Source organism: Chiloscyllium punctatum, chromosome 1, assembly GCF_047496795.1.
Source record: "Chiloscyllium punctatum isolate Juve2018m chromosome 1, sChiPun1.3, whole genome shotgun sequence".
NCBI lineage: Eukaryota > Metazoa > Chordata > Chondrichthyes > Orectolobiformes > Hemiscylliidae > Chiloscyllium > Chiloscyllium punctatum.
This window is the reverse complement of record NC_092739.1, coordinates 92,272,687-92,296,093: the sequence shown is the minus strand read 5'-3', so window position 1 is coordinate 92,296,093 and position 23,407 is coordinate 92,272,687. Positions and strand designations below refer to the sequence as shown.

The 23,407-nt window shown below is 40.3% G+C and overlaps 1 protein-coding gene across 4 annotated transcripts in view; it reads left to right on the top strand.

Annotated features, from left to right (window-relative positions):
* Positions 1-23,407, top strand: part of kif2a (kinesin family member 2a) — a 147,918-nt gene that overhangs the window by 35,000 nt on the left and 89,511 nt on the right. For all 4 annotated transcript variants that reach the window (XM_072571007.1, XM_072570998.1, XM_072570989.1 and 1 more), the window contains exons 3-5: positions 8,886-9,005; positions 13,722-13,773; positions 17,391-17,510. In XM_072571007.1, coding sequence (XP_072427108.1) covers positions 8,886-9,005; positions 13,722-13,773; positions 17,391-17,510 — 292 coding nt within the window. The remainder of the gene's footprint in view (positions 1-8,885; positions 9,006-13,721; positions 13,774-17,390; positions 17,511-23,407) is intronic.

Genomic DNA, 23,407 nt, shown 5'->3' with positions numbered 1-23,407 from the left:
GTTCAAAGTACCTGGTTGACTTGTAAATTGCCTCTGATATCAGTAAATATTCAAAGCATACAACACCCATTTCTAGAACACTAAACTGGTTATGACCCCCCCCACACACACGCACACACGCACACATGCATGCACACAAGAATGGCAGTGCACAGAGCATAAGTAACAAGAGTCTCAGAGTCCTAATGGCTCACAAGGTGGCCATTTAGCCCAATGCATCTGTGTCAACTACTTGAACAATCTAGTTGGTCCATTCCTGTACCTATCCCTGAAGCCTTCTGCGATTATTTGTCTCTAATGCTCATCTAATTTCAAAAAACAGTCCAGCACAGAAACAGACCCTTTGGCTCACCAACACTGCACTAACATAATGATGCCTTTCTAAACTAAGAATGGTTTGCCTCTATGTGGCCCATATCCCTTTATTCCTTGTCAATTCATGTATCTATCAACATGCCTCCTAAATGTTGCTATTGTATCCCTCTCCACCACCTCATCTGGTAGCACGTTCTGTGCCACCCTCTGTGCTTTCTGAAAAAAAACTTTACTGTTAATCTCCTTTTAAAACATACCCCTTTCATCTTAAGCCTATGTCCCCTAGTAATTGACAGTTCTACCTTGGGAGAAATACTCCGACTATCCATTCTATCCATGCTTATTGTAATTTGACTTCATTTATTGTGGTTACGTGTGTCTAGGAACAGTGAAAAGCTTTGTTTTGCTTCAGTACAGGCAAATCATAGGAAACAAGGACATACGGATCAAAGGGTGCTGAAACACAGTGAGGCATACAGGTTATGCACAAAGCAAGGTCAACATTATTTACAACTAGAGAGTATATTCATCAGTTTAATAATGGCAGGGATGAAGCTGTTCTTGAACCTGTTGCTGTGTCTGTTCAAAGTTCTATATTTTCTGTCCAACAGAAAAAGTTGTAGGAGAGATTACCCGAGTGGGAGGGATCTTTGCCGTGGAAAGGCTGCCAACATCAATGAGAAGTGTAAATGGTGTTCATGGATGGGAAGTTGACTGCCGTGATGGTTTGGGCTGTGCACACAGCCTTCTGTAATTTTTGAAGCTCCCAGGCCGACCAGTTGCCATACCAGGCCGTTATGCACGTGGATAGAATGCTTTCTATGGTGCATCTGTAAAAGTTGGTGAGGTTCTTTGTGAACATGCTGAACTTTCTAAGATGACTGAGGAAGAAGAGGCATTGTGCATTCTTGATGATCGTATCTACGTGAGAAGTCCAGGATAGGTTGTTGGTTATCATCACTCTTCGGATCGTGATGGTCTCTACTCTCCACCTCAGCTACTTTGATGTAGATGGGGATGGATCATCTTCCTTTCTTCCTAAAGTCAATGGCCAACACTGAGAAAGAGGTTGTCAACCTTCTGTAAAGCTTGACTTGCAGGTTGAGTCCATGGTTAAGAAAGCAAATGTAACGTTGTCATTTATCTCAAGAGGGTTGGAATGTAAAAGCAGCGATATGCTACTGAGACTTTATAAAACTCTGATTAGGTCCCATTTTGAATACTGTGTCCAGTTTTGGGCCCCACTCCTCAGAAAGGACATACTGGCACTGGACCGTGTTCAGCGGAGATTCACATGGATGATCCCTAGAATGGTCGGCCTAACATACAATGAAGGCTGAGGATCCTGGGATTGTATTCATTAGAGTTTTTAGAAGGTTGAGCGGAGATCTAATAGAAACTTTCAAGATAATGCATGGCTTAGAAAGGGTGGACACTGGGAATTTGTTTCCGTTAGGTGGGGATACTAAGACCCGTGGGCACAGCCTTAGAAATAGAGGGGGTTAATTTAGAACGGAAATGAGGAGACATTTCTTCAGCCAGAGAGTGGTGGGCCTGTGGAATTCATTGCAACGGAGCGCAGTGGAGGCCGGGACATTAAATGTCTTCAAGGCAGAGATTGATAAATCCTTAATCTCGCAATGAATTAAGGGATACAGGGAGAGTGCGGGTAAGTGGTGTTAAAATACCCATCAGCCATGATTGAATGGTGGAGTGGATTCGATGGGTGGAATGGCCTTACTTCTATGTCTTATGGTCTTATAGTTATTATTACAAACATGATAACAAGCCCTCTATTTCTTTTCTGTACTCTGGCTCATCGTTGTTTGATATTGGTCCTACCATGGTGGTGTTGTCAGAAAGCTTTGTAGATGGCATTCGTTTGGAATTTGGTTACACAGGTGTACAGGGAGTACAATAGGAGGTTGAGAATGCATCCATTCTTGAGGGTTAACATGGAGGTGGTTCAATTGTCTATCTTCATTGATTACGGTCTATGGGTCAGGAAGCTGGCGATCCATTTGCAGAGGACTGAGCTGTGACCAAGGTCTAGGAGTTTTGAGAATTAGAATGGAGGGGATTATGGTGTTGAAGGTATAGCCTATGAGTAGGGGTCTGATGGAGGTGTCCTTATCATCCAGATGTTTCAGTGTCGTCCTGCTCCCCCCACGCCCATGCCCCCCACCCCTCAGTTGAAGCAAAACACTCAGAGATACAGTGTAGTTTTACCTCCTTCATTTTTATTCCGGTCCCTGGAGGGAGAGAGAACGATCGCCCATGTGCACAGAGACATGAGTTCACGGTCTTCTCTGGAACAGCAATTTCTCAATGTGCTATTTGGTCATTTTACAGGGAAGAGCATCCAGATAGAGTCATAGAGATGTACAGCATGGAAATAGACCTTTTGGTCCAACTTGTCCATGCCGACTAGTTATTCCAACCCAATTTAGTCCCACCTGCCAGCACCCGGCCCATATCCCTCCAAACCCTTCCTAATCCTATACCCATCCAGATGCCTTTTAAATGTTGTAAATGTACTAGTCTCCACCATTTACTCTGGCAGCTCATTCCATACACGTACCACCCTCTGCGTGAAAGATTTGCCCCTTTAAGTCTCTTTTATACCTTTCCCTTTTCACCCTAAATCTATACCCTCTAGTTCTGGACTCCCACCCCAGGGAAAAGACTTTGCCTATTTATCCTATCCATGCCCCTCATGATTTTATAAACCTCCATAAGGTCACCCCTTAGCCTCCGATGCTCCAGGGAAAATACATATTAATTGGGTGATCATTACAATCAATGAGTATCAGTAGCAGAGATCCAGCCTTTTACTGTTACACAATGAGTGTTAACTGGATTCATACAATGGATACTTTTCACCTTGTTAACTGGGACTTGAGCTTGGACGAGGGAGAGGTTGAAGATGTCAGTGAATACCTCTGCCAGCTGGCCAATACAGGATCTAAGTATCCATCTGGGCCCATCATTTTTCTTGGGTCGATTCCCAGGAAGATCGATCTGATGTCAAGAGCGGTTACAGTAGGCACAGGTGCGTCTGGGGCTGTTGGGACAAGTGACGCTACGCTGCTGGCAATCTGCTCGAACTGAGCGTAGAAATCTTTGAGCCCAGCAGGGAGGAAATGTTTTTGTCTGTTATCTTGCTGTGTTTCATTCTGTATCTGGTTATCTTATGTAGGCCTTGCCACAAGTGGCAGGTGTCCGTGTGGTTGGTTTGGGCCTAACCTGGCCTGGTACTGCCTTTTGGCATTTTGGCTTTGGGGAGGTAATCTCTGGATTTTCTGTAAAGGACTGGGCTGTATGACTTAGGCAGTGCATTTCCCAGTTGATCTCAGGTTTCTGATTTGGGGAACATCTAGACTGATGACTTTAACAAAATGTGTGGAAGACTGCATGCCAATGAAATCCTTGACTTTGGTGCATTACTTGTCTTGGTTGTCCACTGAGTTCTTAAATGTCGGCCAGTCCACCGATTCCAAGCAGTCCCAGAGAAGTTCTTCCGTTGCCTCAGACCAGCATTGTACTACATTCTGTGAAGGATTCTCCTGTTTAAGCTTTTGCAGGTAAGCTGGGAGGAGAAATGTAGCATTATGTTCTCATTTTCTGAACTGTGGACAGAGAATGGAGCAGTAGGTGTCTTTTTGGTTGTGTGACAGTGGTCCAGGATGTTTGATCCTCTAGTGGGACAGAGAAATGTTGGTGGTATTTTGGCAGCACCCCCTTGAGGTTGGCCTGGTGGAAGTTGCTGGCCATGATGAATAAGACGTTGGGGAATTACATCTCCGGAGCGTTTGTGGCGATGTAAATTTAATTCTGAGCATTGTTCACATCTGCTGTCAGGATGGCAGCAGTGAACTCGTGTGGTAGATAGTAGGGATGGCGTTTCACTGTAAGGTATTCTAGGTCCAGGGAGCCGTGGCTCGTAATTTTGTAAATTTCTAACAGGTTGCCCCTCGTCCTTCGTTCAAGTGTAAACAAACCAAGTTTCTCCAATCTGTTCTCATAGCTAATACCTTCTAAATTAGGCAACATATTGATGACCTGTTGCTATACCCTCTTGAAAACTCCACATCTGTTTTTGTGGTGTGGTGAACAGAACTGTAGATAATATTCCTGATATGACCTAATGAAAGTTCTCTGCAGCTGCAACATGACTTGCCAATGTTTATACTCCTATACCGTACTGATGAAGGCAAGCATGCTACATGCCGCCTTGACCACCATATCCACTTGTGTTGCCACTTCCTGGGAACTGTGGACCTATAAGCTGAGATCCCTCTACATATTGATGCCTCTAACAGCTCTGCCATTTACTGTATACTTCCCTCCTGCATGAGATCTTCCAAAATTCCATTATGTCGCACTTGTTCAGATTAAATTACATCTGCCATTTCTCTACCCAGATCTCCAGCCTATCTATACCCTGCTGTATCCTCTGAATCTTTCTCACTGCCAACAGCTTCCCCGAACTTTGTATCATCTGCAACGTAGTAATCAGGCCACTTAAGTTCTCCTCCAAATCATTCATAGTTCTAGGTACTGATCTCTGCCGAACACCACTGGTCACAGATCTCCAAGTAGAAAAACACACTTCCATTGCTACACTCTAAGACTAAGCCAGTTCTGTATCCATCTTACTAGCTTACTGCAGACTTCACCTTTTTGTATCAGCCTGCCATGTGGGATCTTGTCAAAGGCTGTAGTCCACATTGACACCATCTACTGCCCTGCCTTTATGAATCCTGTCTGTCACTTCGTCAAAAAACTCAAATCAAGTTTGAGAGTCACAACCAACCCTGAACAAACCTTTGCTGCTATTGTTCATAAGTCCATATTTTCCCAAGTGTGAGTAAATCCCATTCCTAAGAATCTTCTCCAATAGTTTCCTGACCACTGAGGTAAAGCTCACCGGTTTGTAATTTCCTAGATTATCCCTGTTGCTCTTCATATCAAAGGAATAACGTTAGCTTTTCTCCAGTCCACTGGGACTTCTCCTGTGATTAAAGAGGATACAAACAGTTCATGTAAGGCCACAGCAATTTGCTTGCTTACCTGCCTCCCTCAGCATACTGTGATAGATTCCATCAGGTCCTGGAGACTTGTCTATCTTAATGCTTTTTAAAACAGCTAATGCAATCGCCCTTTTTTTTGTATTGACATGCCTCAGAATATCAACATACTGTTCCCTAGACTCCCCATCCATCATGTCTTTTTCCTTTGTGAATACTGGTACAAAGTAATTGCTAAGGACCTCGCCCACTTCTTCCAGCTTCATGTGCAAATTCCCTCCTTCACCCATGAGTGGACCTAGCCCTGAGTGGATTTCCCTTGTATTGAAACAAGGACACCTGCCAATTAAATCAATGTATCAATAACAATTACTGATAATAATTCACTAACTGATTACACAACCTAATCTATTAGTTGCCAAACACTTGTCTCTATTGGTACCAGACTATATCTACAAAAACTTTATCTCTCTCCAGATACTACTCATTCACTCTGCGAACCTGGTTCTGAGCAGTCAAGCCTATGTCACTTTTTAAGTCATGACGTCACCTCAGCTGTGCCTCCAATCTACTGTTGTCCACTCCTTAGCTCTGTTGCTGCTGCTTGAAATTGTAAATTGCTTGCGTTCATTTTGAAATCATTAATTGTCTCCACGTCCATTATCCTCATGGGCATTGAGTTCCAGATTGTGAACCGTTTGCTGTATTTATTTTTAAAAAATGCTCTTACTCCCTTTGCCTAAAACCTAAAATCTATGTCCCCAGTCCTATTATTATCATCCGTTAATAGAAGTAGCCTTCATTTGCCCAGACTTATAATATTATCCAAACCTATAATAATATTGTATACTTCCTAGCACATCTCATCGGAACCACCCTTTGCTCCCAGGAGAATGGTTCTGGCTTCTCCACCTGTGTAGCCAAAATCTCTCCTGTTTGGAACCATTGTGGACTGTACCTCCTTGAGGTGTGTCACGTCCTGTTTCAAGTTGCAGTGACCAGAACTGTTTGTAACCAGACCACTACTTGAAAACTTAGACTGTAGAAAGCGGTTTAATACTAACAGTGGTACCAAGAGGGCTACAGTGGATGAATGGAAGGTTTCACAAGGGAAAATTTGGAAAGCTTTTGAGGAAAGACCAGTCAATAGTGCAGACTAGCAATATGTGTATGGTATTCCTGTGTGACAAGAGAGGACAGAACATATTCACAAAGAGAGTATCAGCAAATAGAGGTAGGGTAGGGGTAGGGCAAAGAGTTAAAGGCTCTGTATCTGAATTGTATCAAGAAATGAAAGCACAAGTAGAAATTGTAAGATATGGTATGCTTCTTCATTAATGCCAGAAAAGAACATTAATGTAACTATGAGACAACTGTACCACATTATGATCTAGCCAGCATCCTGCAGGTTGAGTTTAAATACCTTTTGTAGTTAATTCTAATATATTGCTTGCTGAATCTAACATTTGTGGGAAAAGCCAAAAAGAAGTCATAGGCAAGCAAATGCATTGTCGTAGGGGATCATGTTATCCCATTGTGACTGGCTGTCCCCAATCATGTTCTCTTTGAAATGGCATAGAAAATAACAGATTTGTTTTTATGGTTCCCAGGATATTTTGATTTTTGTCTATATTTCCTTTGTATGTTAACATAACTACAATGAAATATTTATATCAAGTTTGAGTCCAGGTATATTTTTGCTGCAGAAACTGAAATCTGTTTTAACAAAATTTCTATTGTTTGAAGAATAAGGTAAACACAATTTTGTTGAATATTTTTAAAAATTTCCTTGTTTTTGCTTTATAACTTTCTCCCCTCTCTTATTGCAGTTATTAGCTGCTCCATGAGGCTATTCTGTGGTTTAATAAGTACAATTCCATGAACACCAGACTGTTTTATTTTATTATTCATGTGCCAGTCCCTGATGTAAGCCTGTTGAGTGTCAGCGAACTGTTCAGCTGTTAGTGAGAATCACAGTCAAGGCCAACCAGTAATGCCCAGACCCAGACACATTCTGGTTGCGTTTCCGAGACAACAAATTGATCAATTTCCTTGATTCCCTCATCATACTCCCATCACAACTGATTAGCCAACTCCGTGCAAAGAAATAATTTAACTTAAAATTATCCTATTTGGCATAATCAGACTAAAACCAAAGAACTGTAGATCCTGGAAATCAGAAACGAGATCAGAAATTGTTGGAAAAACTCAGCAGATTTGGCAATATTTTGTGGAGAGATAGCAGAATCAACATTTTAGATCCATTTTAGAACAGGCATAATCAGACTGCGAGTTTCTTTTGGCTGCTGGATGACACATGGGATCCAGGGAGATTATCCAATTGGATACAAAATTGGATTGACAGTAGGAGACAGAGGGTGCTGGTAAAGGGGTGCTTTTCAGACTGGAGGATTGTGACCAGTGGTATGTCACAAGTATTGGTGCTGGGTCTGCTGTTTGTCACTTACTTAAATGATTTGGATGGTAATATCGCAGCCATGGTTAGTAAGTTTGCGATTGACACCAGATGTGGTCGTATAGGGGACAGTGAAGAAAATTATCTAGCAATACAACAGGAACTAGATAACTGGACCAGTGGGCCGAGGAAAGATAGATGGAATTTAATTCTGATTTAAATGCGAGGTGTTGCATTTTGGTAAGACAGACCAGGGTAGAGTTACACAGTTAATGGTAGGGCCCTGCGGAGTGTTTGTCGAACAGAGACCTAGGAATGAAGGTACATAGTTTACTGAAAGTGGTATCACAGGATACAGGGTAGTGAAGAAGGCATTTGGCCTGCTTGCCATCATTAGTTAGAGCATTGCATATCAGAGTTGGGATGTTATGCTACAGGTGTACAAGACATTGGTAAGGCCACATGTGGAGTACAGCATACAATTCTAGTTGCCCTGCTTACTGTAGGAAGGATCTTATTAAACTAGAAAGGGTGCAAAAAAAAAATCTACAAGAATGCTAGTCAGACTAGAGGGTTTGAGTTATAAGGATAGGCTGGGCCTTTATTACTTGAGCTTAGGATTTTGAGGATGATCTTAGAGAGGTTTATAAAATCACAAGGGGTCATAAGAAAAAGATGAATAGCCAAGGTCTTTTCCCCAGGGCGGGAGAGCAGGAAAGTAGAGGCATAGGTTTATGGTGAGAGGGGAAAGATTTAAAGGCACCTGAGGGACAATTCTTTTTCTGAGGGTGGTGTGTACTTGGAACAAACTGCCAGTGAATGTGATTGGAGGTGGGTACAATTACAATGTTTAAAAGGCATTTGGACAGATACATGCTTCAGAAACGTTTAGCAGGAAAGTGGCCAAATGCAGGCAATTGGGACTAGTTCAGTTTAGGAAACCTGATCGAATTGGGTGTGTTAGGCTGAGAGGCATGTTTCCATTTGTATACCTTTATGACTGTACTGGTTTCACTAGAGCCATTTGAAGGGACGTTGTATAATTAATTAAGTGTTTAAAAAATGACTGAATAACTCACATTTATTCAATCTATAATCTCTCTCTCTTTTTCCCCAATTAATAGATTGACCTTGAAAGCGTTTTTGCACTTAACCCAGACCTTGCACCTGATGAAGAAATTGAGCCAAGTCCTGAAACACCTCCCCCTCCAACACCTTCCATCAAAACTAACAAGATAGTAAAGGTCCGTTATTTCCTTTAATTATTTATTCTAGGTGTTATTCTTCACTCTCCAAATTCCTCTGGAGTAAAGAGAAAGAGAGGTTGTTGGTGGAAAGAAATGTTATTTTTCTTTTTGACATCTTCTTTAAAGAAAAGATAATTTAGTTACAGTTTGGAGAGAAAAGAATGTCAATGGCAGCAATAATTTTTTGTTGTAATTTCAGTCAGTATGTCTCTCCTCTTTGCTCTCTAAGTGTGGTATCATAACTTTGTATTGAAATGCTCTTGCACATTGAATTTATTCAAAATTGAGAAATTTTGTGTCTCTTATCAAATTGCATAATCACTTGAAGCCAGATCTCTCCTAGCGCTTTCTAGATCCTTGGGGAAGTTATTCATGGACTTCCTGCCAGGAATGATTTTGTCATCAGATAGGTATCATGCTAGTTCCAGTGAAGACCTTACAAATGGATTTTTTGTTTAACACAGCTGTTGGCAATTCTCCAGAGTTCATGTAAGTGACAAAGTTGTTTCCCTACCAGAATGATAGGTACAGCACAGGAACAGACTATTAAGTAAGTTCTGAATCTGCCAACTCTTAAAAGAACTATCCAGTTAGGATCATTCTCAGTATCTTGCCCTGCAGTCCTTCATGATTTTCCCTGCAAGTATTTACCCAATTCTCTTTTGAAAAATGTGTTGCTGGAAAAGCGCAGCAGGTCAGGGCAGCATCCAAGGAGCAGGAGAATCAACGTTTCAGGCATAAGCCCTTCTTCAGGTGTGCCAAGCAGGCTAAGATAAAAGGTAGGGAGGAGGGACTTGGGGGAGGGGCATTGGGAATGCGATAGGTGGAAGGAGGTTAAGGTGAATATGATAGGCCGGAAAGGGGGTGGGATCGGAGAGGTCGGGAAGAAGATTGCAGGTCAAGAAGGCGGTGCTGAGTTCGAGGGTTGGGACTGAGATAAGATGGGGGAGGGGAAATGAGGAAGCTGGAGAAATCTGCATTCATTCCTTGTGGTTGGAGGTTTCCTAGGCAGAAGATGAGGCACTCTTCCTCCAGGCTTCGTGTTGCCATGGTCTGGCAATGGAGGAGGCCAAGGGCCTGCATGTCCTTGGCGGAGTGGGAGGGGGAGTTAAAATGTTCAGCCACGGGGCAGTTGGGTTGGTTGGTGCGGGTGTCCCAGAGGTGTTCTCTGAAACGTTCCGCAAGTACGCGGCTTGTCTCCCCAATGTAGAGGAGGCCACATTGGGTGCAGCGGATGCAGTAAATGAGGTGTATGGAGGTGCAGATGAATTTGTGATGGATATGGAAGGATCCCTTGGGACCTTGGAGGGAAGTGAGGGGGGAGGTGTGGGTGCAAGTTTTGTATTTCTTGCGGTTGCAGGAGAAGGTGCCGGGAGTGGAGCTTGGGTTGGTGGGGGCTGTAGCAGTAGTATTTAGCAAAACATCCATTCTTTTGTATTCTGTCCTTCCATTTATAAAGCAGAAGATTCTGTGTGCTTTTAATAGCCTTTATTCTCTTGATCTGTCACCTTAACAATTTCTGTTACTCTGTTGCTGCCCCCTTTTTAAAATTGCACCATCTTAATTTACTCACCCTCATTCTGGTATCAAATTACTTCTGTCCATGAATATTGTTATTAGTCTTACTATATACTATATTATCAAATTTTGTTATTTGCAATTAGGCCCAGTATACAGTAATAACATTCAAATTGTTCATATAATGCCAACTTCTAGAGGACACGATTGAAAGCAGATGTTCCCAGCTATCTTGCAGTCTGTCTCCACATATTTTGAATTCATGTTGCTACTGCTACTTAATATATGTGACAGTATGGCAAGGACCATTTTGACAAAACAAAATTTCAACTGCATGATCTTGACCAACCGTGTTAATAATTTCTTCTTTTTGTTCCCCATTCCCCATTTCCCACCCAAACCAGTACTGTCTAGCAGTAGTAGCAGAGTTTTCATCTGAATTCAACAACAGTTTATGTTTCTCCCGCAGTTACTTCTCACCTTTTGAACATTCCAGACTATAGACCGCCCCCCTCCAGGCCCGTGTGCCACCCCCACCATCTCTCTCTCTCTTTCTCGTTTTCACTTCAAAGATATTGAACTATTGAACGTAGAAGCGTAAGAGCAAGAATAGGCCATTTAACACCTCAAACCATTATAGGTTATGATATATCACCAACCTCAACACCATTTACCCATAACTATCGGTTTTGCTTTCTCTACTCTTCAAATAACATGCTCAAAAAAAAACATCTGACAAGTTTGTCAAATGTGATTTTTCCTTTTAACAAATTTGTGTTGACCTGTCCAAAGTATGGAGTCGTCACATCTTTTTCTACTGGTTTATAATACTTTTCCTACTACTGATGTTAAGCTACTTAGTGGTTAGTTCTCCATTTTCTCCCTCGTTTCTTAAATTGTATGGTCACGTTTGCAAGTGCAATTCCAGAATCTACAGAATTATGAAAGACAGCATCCACCTTTTTCAACACTCAGGAGTCATTGGATGCTGATGATGTGTAAGCTTTACATCTTTTTAATTTGTCTAGTACTTTTTTTTTTTACTAATTTCTTTCAGATCCTCCTCCTTACTAGTCTCTTGAATTTGATTGTTTTGGGAAAATGTCTTTCTTAATGAAAGTAGACCTAAAGTAATTTTTTTAGCTTACGGGTAATTTCCCCAGTTTAAATATCTCTGACTGTAATGGACCCATGCTTATTTTTGCTTTTCTCCCAACTTTTTATGCACCTGTAGATACTTTTTACACTTTTTTGTGTTTCCCCCAGTTTAAAATCTCATTCTATTATCCCTTAATAAGTTGTATGCTTATCCTTTGGAAACATTTTAAGACTCTAGCAATCATTAGGGCTTACTACACTTTCCTTACAACTTAGTGTTAAATCAAAAGGAAAAGTTTTACTATCTTTTACCTTTCTTTGCCAGCTACATTTGACTCTCCTATCTCAGTTTGAGTTTTTGCAAATCTTAAAGGAATGCATGTTGGTTGTTGTAAATACTAGCCTTGTCTGTCTACTATCATATCTTTTCATGTGATTACCCAGTCCACTACCTTCAACTTGCCCCTCATACCTTCGTAGCTTTCTTTTATTTAGATTCAAGATGCTATAATTTTGGGTTGAATGATATCATTCCCAAACTAAGCGGTAATATCATGGAATTTTGTATTACTGTTTTCTCAAGATTCTTGTGCAGCATGGTTATTAATTGGGGGTGGGGAGGGAATAATTGTTTTAAATCTGCTTCCCCTTGCTATTTCTTATTGCTACCCTAACAGACTCTACATCTTATTCTTCAGATCTAAGATCCTCTTGCAATAATGTACTGATCCAATCTCTTATTAACAGTATTATATCACTTAACATTTAATTTAAGACAAGCAATGATAAAAAGTATCATATCCTTCCCAGGTATTTATTACAACAGTTTACATTATACCTGCTTATTCCTTTTGTGCAATCAGTTCACCTTATTGAGAATGCTCTATGTATCCCGAATATCTTTTAATTCTGCATTTTGAATGTTGTTCCACATTGCTGAACAAAAATCAATTTTTTCAGAGATTTGCATTCATCAGGAAAATTGCTGAAGTGGAATAATATTTATACTGTATGAAAGGACACTGTTGATTGATTGGCAAGTGGGATGTGATTCCACAATTGAACAGCGTTGGCTAAATAAATCTGTGTGCAAAACATTAGAATGATAACCAATTTATAACTATTAGTCAGGCACCTTGTGTGACGCAGTTGCATGTTCTGGAAGGTACATTTTATTAAATGTAAAAATATCATAGCTAGGTGCAGGAGTAGGCAAATCAGCCCCTCAAGCTTGCTCTACCATTCAATACTATCATGGCTTACCTCATCTTGATCTCCACTCCACTTTGCTGCCTGTCCTTAATACTCTTCAAACCTTACTAATTAAAAATCTGTCTGTGTCCTGGCATCCACTACAATCTGGGATAGAGAATTTTAAAGATTCTAAAGATTGACTGTGTGTGTGTTCTTTGCAAACAGGACACCGGAGTTCTCTTGTCTGGACTCCCTCGCAGGTTTCCAAACCCCTGCCTAGTCTCTTTAAATTAAATAGCTAGTAAATGACTTTGTAAGTCTGGGTCAGTTGAGGTTTAAACTGGCACCTCATACAAATTTCATCTCTTCCCCACTCCCCTCCCCTCCTACATAATTTCTCCAGCATGTGGTACTATCTGTTGTTTTAATCTCTTACTAGTTTGTTCTCTTTCTCACTCTTTCTCATGCTCTTGTTTCTCTGTCGTGCTCTCATTTCTCTCTCGATCGTTTGCTCTCCACATCCTATGCTCCAAAAATGTCAATTCTTTTCTCCTTGTTTAACCTTTTCACAGAATACTCAACCTTGATCTCTATCCTCTATTTATCATCCTCAACTCACCAGAGAGTGCACAAAGTTTTTAACCACTCCTCGAAGAACAATAATTTAGGCTTCCAACTTTTTTTTTAATTGCAAGTACCCTGTCTGACCATTTTTTCTGTCTTCTTCATTACCTATATCCTTTACATAACACTTTTACTTTTATAAAAGCTATTACTTTTTTTATTATTGGATGAATTTCCACCACAACCAGGCTTGTTGGAAATGGGGAATTTGGTGGTCTCACGGCATTCCTTTGAATTTAATTTATAAAATTATGACACTACCTTTGTTTTCTTTTAAAGAATCGCCGAACAGTGGCTGCTAAGAATGAAACTCCTGCCAAAGATAACAGAGGTAATTTTAAAGTGGGAAAGTGGTGCATTTTCCATTGCTTTGACAATTTATATTTCGTATTATGTGAATTTTAAACAACTGTTACACACTTGTTTGTTAGCTTGATGCTTTGAGTACTTTTACATCATATTTTAACCCTTTGATTTAGGAATTAAATCCCTCAAGTGAGCTCAAAAATTAGCGTCAAACTAGATGAAAACTAGAAATATTAACATATTACACTTTTTATCTTTAGCATAAAGAGAGCTTGATTTCATTTGTCATTGGCGCTATCAACACTGGAGCAATGTTTAGCCTGATGTAGTTATAGAACATAGAACAATACAGCACAGAACAGGCCCTTCAGCCCACGATGTTGTGCTGAACATTTGTCCTAGCTTAAGCACATATCCATGTACCTATCCAATTGCCGCTTAAAGGTCACCAATGATTCTGACTCTGCCACTCCCATAGGCAGCGCATTCCATGCCCCCACCACTCTCTGGGTAAAGAATCTACCCCTGACATTCCCCCCCCCCATACCTTCCACCCTTCACCTTAAATTTATGTCCCCTTGTAACACTCTGTTGTACCCGGGGAAAAGGTCTCTGACTGTCTACTCTATCTATTCCCCTGATCATCTTATAAACCTCTATCAAGTCACCCCTCATCCTTCGCCATTCCAATGAGAAAAGGCTAGCACTCTCAACCTATCCTCGTACGACCTATTCTCCATTCCAGGCAACATCCTGGTAAATCTCCTCTGCACTCTCTCCAAAGCTTCCACATCTTTCCTAAAGTGAGGCGACCAGAACTGCACACAGTACTCCAAATGTGGCCTTACCAAGGTCCTGTACAGCTGCAACATCACCTCACAACTCTTGAATTCAATCCTTCTGCTAATGAACGCTAATACACCATAGGCCTTCTTACAAGCTCTATCCACCTGAGTGGCAACTTTCAAAGATCTATGAGCATAGACCCCAAGATGCCTCTGCTCCTCCACCTTACTAAGAACCCTACCGTTAACCCTGTATTCCGCATTCTTATTTGTCCTTCCAAAATGGACAACCTCACACTTGACAGGGTTGAACTCCATCTGCCACTCCTTAGCCCAGCTCTGCATCATATCTAAGTCCCTTTGCAGCCGACAACAGCCCTCCTCACTATCCACAACTCCACCAATCTTCGTATTGTCTGCAAATTTACTGACCCACCCTTCGACTCCCTCTTCCAAGTCATTAATAAAAATTACAAACAGCAGAGTACCCAGAACTGATCCCTGCGGAACTCCACTTGTAACTGGGCTCCAGGCTGAATATTTACCATCTACCACCACTCTCTGACTTCGACCAGTTAGCCAGTTCTCTATCCAACTGGCCAAATTTCCCACTATCCCATGCCTCCTGACTTTCCGCATAAGCCTACCATGGGGAACCTTATCAAATGCCTTACTAAAATCCATGTATACTACATCCACTGCTCTACCCTCATCCACATGCTTGGTCACCTCCTCAAAGAATTCAATAAGACTTGTAAGGCAAGACTTACCCCTCACAAATCCGTGCTGGCTGTCCCTAATCAAGCAGTGTCTTTCCAGATACTCATAAATCCTATCCCTCAGTACCCTTTCCATTACTTTGCCTACCACCGAAGCAAGACTAACTGGCCTGTAATTCCCGGGGTTATCCCTATTCCCTTTTTTGAACAGGGGCACAACATTCGCTACTCTCCAGTCCCCTGGTACCACCCCCGTTGACAGTGAAGACGAAAAGATCATTGCCAACGGCTCTGCAATTTCCTCTCTTGCTCCCCACATAATCCTAGGATATATCCCGTCAGGCCCGGGGGATTTGTCTATCCTCAAGTTGTTCAAAATGTCCAACACATCTTCCTTCCTAACAAGTATCTCCTCTAGCTTACCAGTCCGTTTCATACTCTCCTCTTCAACAATACGATCCCTCTCATTTGTAAATACTGAAGTAAAGTACTCATTCAAGACCTCCCCTATCTCTTCCGACTCAATACACAGTCTCCCACTACTGTCCTTGATTGGACCTACCCTCGTTCTCGTCATTCTCCTGTTTCTCACATACGCATAAAAGGCCTTGGGATTATCCTTGACCTTACCCGCCAAAGATTTTTCATGCCCTCTCTTAGCTCTCCTAATCCCTTTCTTCAGCTCCCTCCTGGCTATCCTGTATCCCTCCAACGCTCTGTCTGAACCTTGTTTCCTCAGCCTTATGTAAGCCTCCTTCTTCCTCTTTACTAGACATTCAACCTCCCTCGTCAACCAAGGTTCCCTCACACGACCATCTCTTTCCTGCCTGATAGGTACATACATATCAAGGACACGTCGTATCTGTTCTTTGAAAAAGTTTCACATTTCAATGACATCCTTCCCTGACAGCCTATGCTCCCAACTTATGCTCCTCAGATCCTGTCTTGCAGCATTGTGTTTACCCTTCCCCCAATTGTAAAACCTACCCTGTTGCTTGCACCTATCTCTCTCCATAACCAGGGTGGAAGTCACAGAATTGTGGTCACCATCACCAAAATGTTCACCCACTAACAAGCCCATCACTTGTCCTGGTTCATTACCAAGTACCAAATCCAATCTGGCCTCCCCTCTGGTCGGACAATCTACATACTGAGTTAGAAAAGCTTCCTGGACACACTGCACAAACACCGCCCCGTCCCACCTACTTGATCTAAAGAGCTTCCAATCAATATTTGGGAAGTTGAAATCGCCCATGACTACTACCCTGTGGCTTCTGCACCTTTTCAAAATCTGTTTCCCAATCTGTTCTTTTGGGTAGGAGTCACTAGAGGATGCAGCTAAAACTGAATATCAGCTCCTTTTACTATTCAATTTTCTGAAAGCTGTTGTAACTTTAATCCATCTGAAATTATTGATTACACCAGTTTTACTGACTTATGTACGTGCTATTTTGAATCCAGTGCATGAACTTGTTTTAATACAGCATCCTTATTTTTAAATTCTGGAATTCAGAAAGGTGTAATTTATAATGTGAAATAATTTTATAAAACAGTCCAAACCCAGATGAGACTTGGATGAAGAGAGCAACAATAGACAAAATTAAATTTAAGGAATTATTGTAAAAGTCGATGTGTTGATTGATTGGTTTGACAGGAAGTTAAAATGAATTTGTACAAACTTGAATTCAAGTTACATGCATGATATGAGTTGACATTCAGTTTTATCTGCATCCTCAATGCCTTGTTTCCAAAGAAATTGCCATAACTATATCAGACTTAATCTTGTCACTGAGGAGCAAGAAGATCACGTTCTCTTTATGCCAAATATGGAAGTGCAGTATGTTAATTTTTCCAGGTTTTCACTAATTTAAACCTGATTGGCACCATCGTTTGGAGGATTATCTGCCGACAAAAGTGACAACAGTTCAAAGTATGTCCAGTGATAGTGAAGAGTTCGATATAAATGCACCTAATAATTATGTCAGTAGCATATTAAATCAAAGGTCTTGTTCAAAGTACTTTGAATTATTTTGGCTTGCGCTTGAAAGGTTTTCCAGTTATTTTATGCAAAGTGTGTGGTTGATGTGTTGCGTTGAGAGAATTTCCCAAACTGCAACTAATTATATTTTTATTCTCAGTTGCATCAACCCGATCAAGACCAAGTCAGCTTCCAGAACACTCTTCAGCTACGCATCAGAATGGCAGTGCTTCAGATATCTCACCAGCTCAGCCTGGCAAAAAGGATTTTGCACCACCATGTAAGTGCAATATAATTGTGTCTAATACATTAGCTGATCTCCTGTCACATTTTACACCAGATTGAAGACCAAGTGAAGGTGAAGCAGGCAGAGGACAAAAACTAAAGGGACTACAGCGCAGAATGTAATTCAGTGCTGTTGTTAAAGTATCACTATGTTTATTATGTATTTGGCATTCTCTAATTATCGATATCCACATTCTAATGAAAGTATCTATATATGCCTGTCTTTGTGCTCAGTCTAGCCACTGTGTTCCAACAATTCTCAAATGTGTCTTGGGTTTTCTTTAACGCCTTCTTATCCTACGTTAATGAGTTTCTATAAAAAGTTGAAAGGGTGTCAGTAGGAATGGGGATTTCAGCTTGCAGCTGGATCACCATGATCTTACTGAATGGCTGAGTAGCCTTGAAAGGTTGAATAACCTTCTGATACTCCTGATTCATATGTTAATATGATTAATCTTAACCGTTGAATTGCCTTTATACGGCTAGAGAGCCTAGGAGATGTGGAAGAGTGAGTCCATGAGAGATTTTAAAACTAAGATAAGCAAATTAATAGCAGTTGAACTTTGAAATTAACTCACTTGACCTTACAAAATGCTAGTTCAACTTGGAAAACATATTTAGTCTTTTCAGGACAAATGAGTGGATAGGCGAATAGGGAAACAGGTTATGGGTAAGAGGCTGCTCTTTGCTGGAGAGATGGCAGACTAAGGATGGGGTATGTGATAGTGGACCCAGGGAAAGAGCAAACCTCTTGTGTTTAGTTCAAAACGGTGTAGCAATGGAAGAGCATTAATTGTGAGAAGATATAATGAAAGGATATGATACATTAATTGCAATGAATGGGTTAGATGTATACCGATGGAAATGCCCAAATTTCCACGTGATCTTCAAATTTAAAATTATTACTTCAGTTGAGGTCAGGTAATAAGTGGTACTGTTGCTAGACTATTAATCAAGAGACCCAGCTAATGTTCTGGAGACCTGGGTTTGAATTGCACCATGCCAGATGGTGGAATTTGAATTCAATAATAATATGGAAATAAGAGTCTAATGATCTTGAAACCATTGCTGATTATCAGGAAAAAAATATCTGGTTTACTGATTTTCTTTAGGAAGGAATTTTGCCTTCTTTACATTTTCTGGCTTACATGTGACTCCAGACCCACAATAAAGTTGTGGGCTCTTAACTGTCCTCTGGGCAATAAATGCTGGTCTTGCCAGTGATATGAAGCAGCCACATCCCATGAATGAATTTTGGAAAATAAATTAGTTATTTGTTTCTATGTCACACTGCTCACATGAAAGAAAATCCAAGGACAGGGGGAATAAAAGATGAGGAGAAACAAAAATGGATAAGGGGCAAGAAGCAAGAAAAAAAATGTCAGTCTTCTAGAGTGGACACTGTTAAGATAGTAATTGTATTCTGCCTTGCAACCTGCGGTGCCTCAGGACGCCAGCTATAAAAATGCATCCAAAGTCAATTGGCCTTATAGCACTTTTTTCATAATTTCAGTAGTTGCAATGATTGTAGGTGTCAATGGAAATAGATCTTACATTAATGTTAGTGACACCGTAGTTGCAAAATTAGACTAAATTTAAGTTTCTTTGAATAACTTGTTAGCTGACATGCATTTGCAAGCTTTGGTCATAGGACATCCCTACTGAGTTCGCCACAATTGATCTAATGTTTTTATTTGACCCAGAATTTGCTGTCAAAGGAATACAGAGGTTGAAGATGCTTGCTGCTATTTATACAAAAATACTAAAGCAATTTTGAGCAAGGTGAAAATGTGCAGTTAATGGAAAATATCCAAAAATTAGAATCCGAATTGGGTGGCTATACTGTTTACAAAAACCAACATCAGTTTGTCATGCCATTTTGAAATAAGATTTGAATGGCATGAGGTTGCTGCATTGCACAGGAACTATTTCTACAAAAGCTTTCCACAAAGTTGACTGTCATTTTAAGTACAATTTTCCTTTTATATGTGATTTTGTTTTATTTATTCCTAATTTAACCTTTCTTGAAAATTAGCCAATGCAAGTACCAAGTCTCAATTATTGGGAGGGATTAAAAAGTATAAACTTTTAAATTTCATTTGTTTTAAATTTTTCCTTTTCTCTCCATCAAATTTTTATTTTCTATTTTTTTCATTTCTCTTTCTGTAGCTGATTTAGCATTGTGTTCATTAACCATTTGTCAGCCATGACTCTATTTGTAGCATTTGACCTTCTTGAGTGAGAGGATTGTGAGCTCAAGTCCTACTTGAGGACGAGCACGAAAGTGTAGATTGACACTCCTCATAGTAGTATGGAGGGCATGCTGCACTGCTAGAGGGTGTCATCTTTCAGATGCCTTCTCAATTGGATTTTGGACATATCATTGCTTGAAAAGGTGGTAGAGGCAAAAATTCTTGAAGCATTTACCAAAATTACTTGGATACATGCTTAAAGTGCTATAACCTGAAGAGCTGGAAAGTTGGATTAGGCTCTGTAGCTCTTTTACAGATGAACCAAATGAGGAGCTGAAAGGCCACTTTTTGAACCATACATTTTCTGAGCTTCAGTATTTCTGTAGCTACTTCCACACACTTGCTGTGCACAAATTTGCTACCAGACTTCCAACAGTGACTACCCTTCAAAAAATACCCCATTGGTTTTAAAGTAGTATAAGACATTTCAAGGTTGTGAAGGTTGCTTTATGAATGCACTATTGTTCTCTCTTAATTTGTTGTTTATTTCACAGCCCTTCAATTTGCTTAGTTAGGGAGTTGCAAGTACACTTGCCCTATACACTCATGTCCCAGATACAGTTTTTCCTTATTATGAACTTATCTGTTTGCACTTTCAGAAACTTGCTACAGAAAAATAATTAAAACCTAAACATGTACATGTCTGACTAATGATGAAAGTCACAACAATGTTTTGATGCAACTGGCTGCTCCGGTTTCCTCCCACAGTCCAAAGATGTGCAGGTTGGATAGATTAGTCATAGTAAATTGTCCCATAGTCACCAGGGATGTGTCTGTGATGTAGATTATCCATGGGAAATGCGAGGTTACAGGGATTTGGGGGGATGGGGAGAGTTTCCTGGGAGGAGTGCTCTTCAGAGGGTCTTCCGCATTATATGGTAGCTCAGTGGTTAGCACTGCTGCCTCACAGCGCCAGGGACCTGGGTTCGATTCCTGCCTCTGGCAACTGTCTGTGTGGAGTTTGCACATTCTCCCCATGTCTGTGTGGGTTTCTTCCGGGTGCTCTGGTTTCGTCCCACAAGCCAAAGTTGTGCAGGTTAGATGAATTGGTCATTGCTAAATTGCCCATAGTGTTAGATGTATTAGTCAGGGGTAAATATGGGATAGGGGAATGGGTCTGGGTGAGTTACACTTCGGAGGGTCACCGTGGACTTTTTGGGCCAATTGGCCTGTTTCCATACTGTAGGGGATCTAATCTAATCTACAGGGATTCTGAGATTATTTGTCAATTTACTCCCCATTAATTTGTGATTCAAACAAACTTGCTGTCAAAGGGAAAAGGTATTCTTTTAAGAAAACACTTTCACTTTTGTCAAATGTTCTGATGGTATAAGATGGAATACTTTTTTTACTTCTCATAAGTGAGGGAGTGGAGGTATTTGATGCAAGAAGATGGTACTCTATCAAGATGTTTGTTATAACTCCTTCCTTAGTTCCAAAACAAATATTTTCGACTAAAATTTTCTATCACCTTGATGTTGTTAATTCAGTCTTTAAGATTTAAGAATAAATAAGTGAAGGTTACTGAATTGATCGCGTATCTGGAGCACACCGATTTCTGGGACACAGGTTTTTTATTTGATGCAGGTAGACCTTGCTAACATCTGTAAATAAATGTAGTGTTAAGTAAAAAGATTGCCTTCTAGTTTCCTGTTTCAGAGTGAATTAAACTTGGTAACAGTGGATGGTTTTTTAAAAGTGAAGATTGAAAACTAAACTCTTTTTTTCAAGAAGAAGTTTGTAAGCTGAGTTACTTTCAGCCATTCTTCACAAATGTAACTGAACGGTCAAGGCATGATCACACAATGACCAATGGAAAAATTAAGTTAATACCTGGGCATGGGTCATGCCATTATTGAAGAGAAAACAAGGCATGTCTTTGGCCTTGTTGCTTCCTGACAAAAGTAAAGTCAGCAGACCTTTTTTTTGAGCTGGATCCCTGATGGAGGTTTGGACAGCTTATTAAGTTTCTTGGATGGAATTTTTAAGAAAGGTATTTTAATAAATGACTAAGGCATGGTCAGACCTGGATAAATTTCAAAAGATGGTTATTCTATAGGGGAATATATCATGGAATTGTAACAGACTACATAAAAAAATGAAAATATTCCATTTGGAAATTTCATGTTTGCTACTATTATTTCAATGCTTGAATGGCAGCAGAAAAAGACAATATTAAGCTTGACGGCCTTTGGGATTGTTGGGGCACAGGAGTTTGTATAGTAGAAGGGATGCAAACAGCCAATGGGATTGGGATAACAATAGATGACTGAGCCTCAGGAATGTCTAAAGAACTGCTTTGGGTGTGATTTCAAATATCATTGTGATGAATTGCCTAAAGTTGGAATAGTAAGGTTTTGAAAGTGACACATGACACAGTATTTATAAGTTGAAAAGGGTAATGTTCAGTTTGAAGGAATTGTAGCAAGCTTTTGTAATGTACTAGTCATAGATTCATTTCATTGTTCCATTTTGGATAGTTGCTGTACTTCAACAGCATGGAACAGATTGGTTGTGTATATTCACTGTATCAAAGAGCAATGTAAAGCCAGGGGAGTGTGCAAGTTTCAGGTTCAAGGATGAAAATGTTGCTGTAACCAAAAAGCTTGGTGATTCTGTGCAGAATAGCTGGAGTGAGCCACTTTATTTATGCAAATCTGATATCTCTGAAGATATCTTTGCTGTCGAGCAATCCTCCTATGAAAAAAGGCATAAATGAAACTGAACAGGAAACATGATAAAATATTTGTTGGGGTAAACTGCAAATGAACTGATTGTCCAAATCAGGGCATTATTGCACCCCTTATCAAAACCTGTTTTTTCTCTGAGGTGTAAAAGAAGTGTTAAGTACACTAGGTGATCAGGATTTGAGAGAAAAAAACATTCTATCTCATTTTATTAGACAATTTGCTCATCCTTTTTTTCAAGAGATTTAAAAAGACTAATTTTAAGAATGTTGATGAGATTCATAAATTTCAGTTTGCATGTGAAAAGTGACCATGGCCTATGTAAGTCTCCCAATGGCACAAAACTTTAATGAAATAGGAGCTGTTTGTATAAGGGCAAGTTCAGAAGCTTTCTGTTGTACAGTTTATAGGCATAATATCTGAAATAACTCCACAGAGGCCAGTATCCCATCACCAAGTCATCCTTTATTTACTCGTGGAGAGTCCTTGACAGTGATTCAGCTCCCTCAGAGTCAGCCCTGAGTGAACAGTATCTCTAATGCACCTGTTTTATCTGTCAGCCAGGGCTTCCTATTTGGGTCTGTTAATCTGGTCCAGTCAGGGAACTCATATATTCTATGAGGTCCACCTGGCTGACCTCCATTCCAATCACTACAATATCAAGATTCCGTCGTTCTGTGGTAAGACTTGGAAGGATAAAAAGTGGTTTAAAAATACTTCAGCCATGAAAACATTGGCTCTACATGAAGTAGTAGATATAGGGTTTTACTGAAAAAAATCTAAAGAGAAATACTCTGCAAAGGGCAATTTGGAATACTTTGCCCAGTGAATGCTGTAAGACATTGAGATGTATGGCATTCAGCCCATCAAGTCTGCTCTGTCATTCAGTGAGATAATAGCTGATCTGATAAGGCTCTACTCTCCTCTACTTTCTTGCCTTTTTTCCCCAAAAA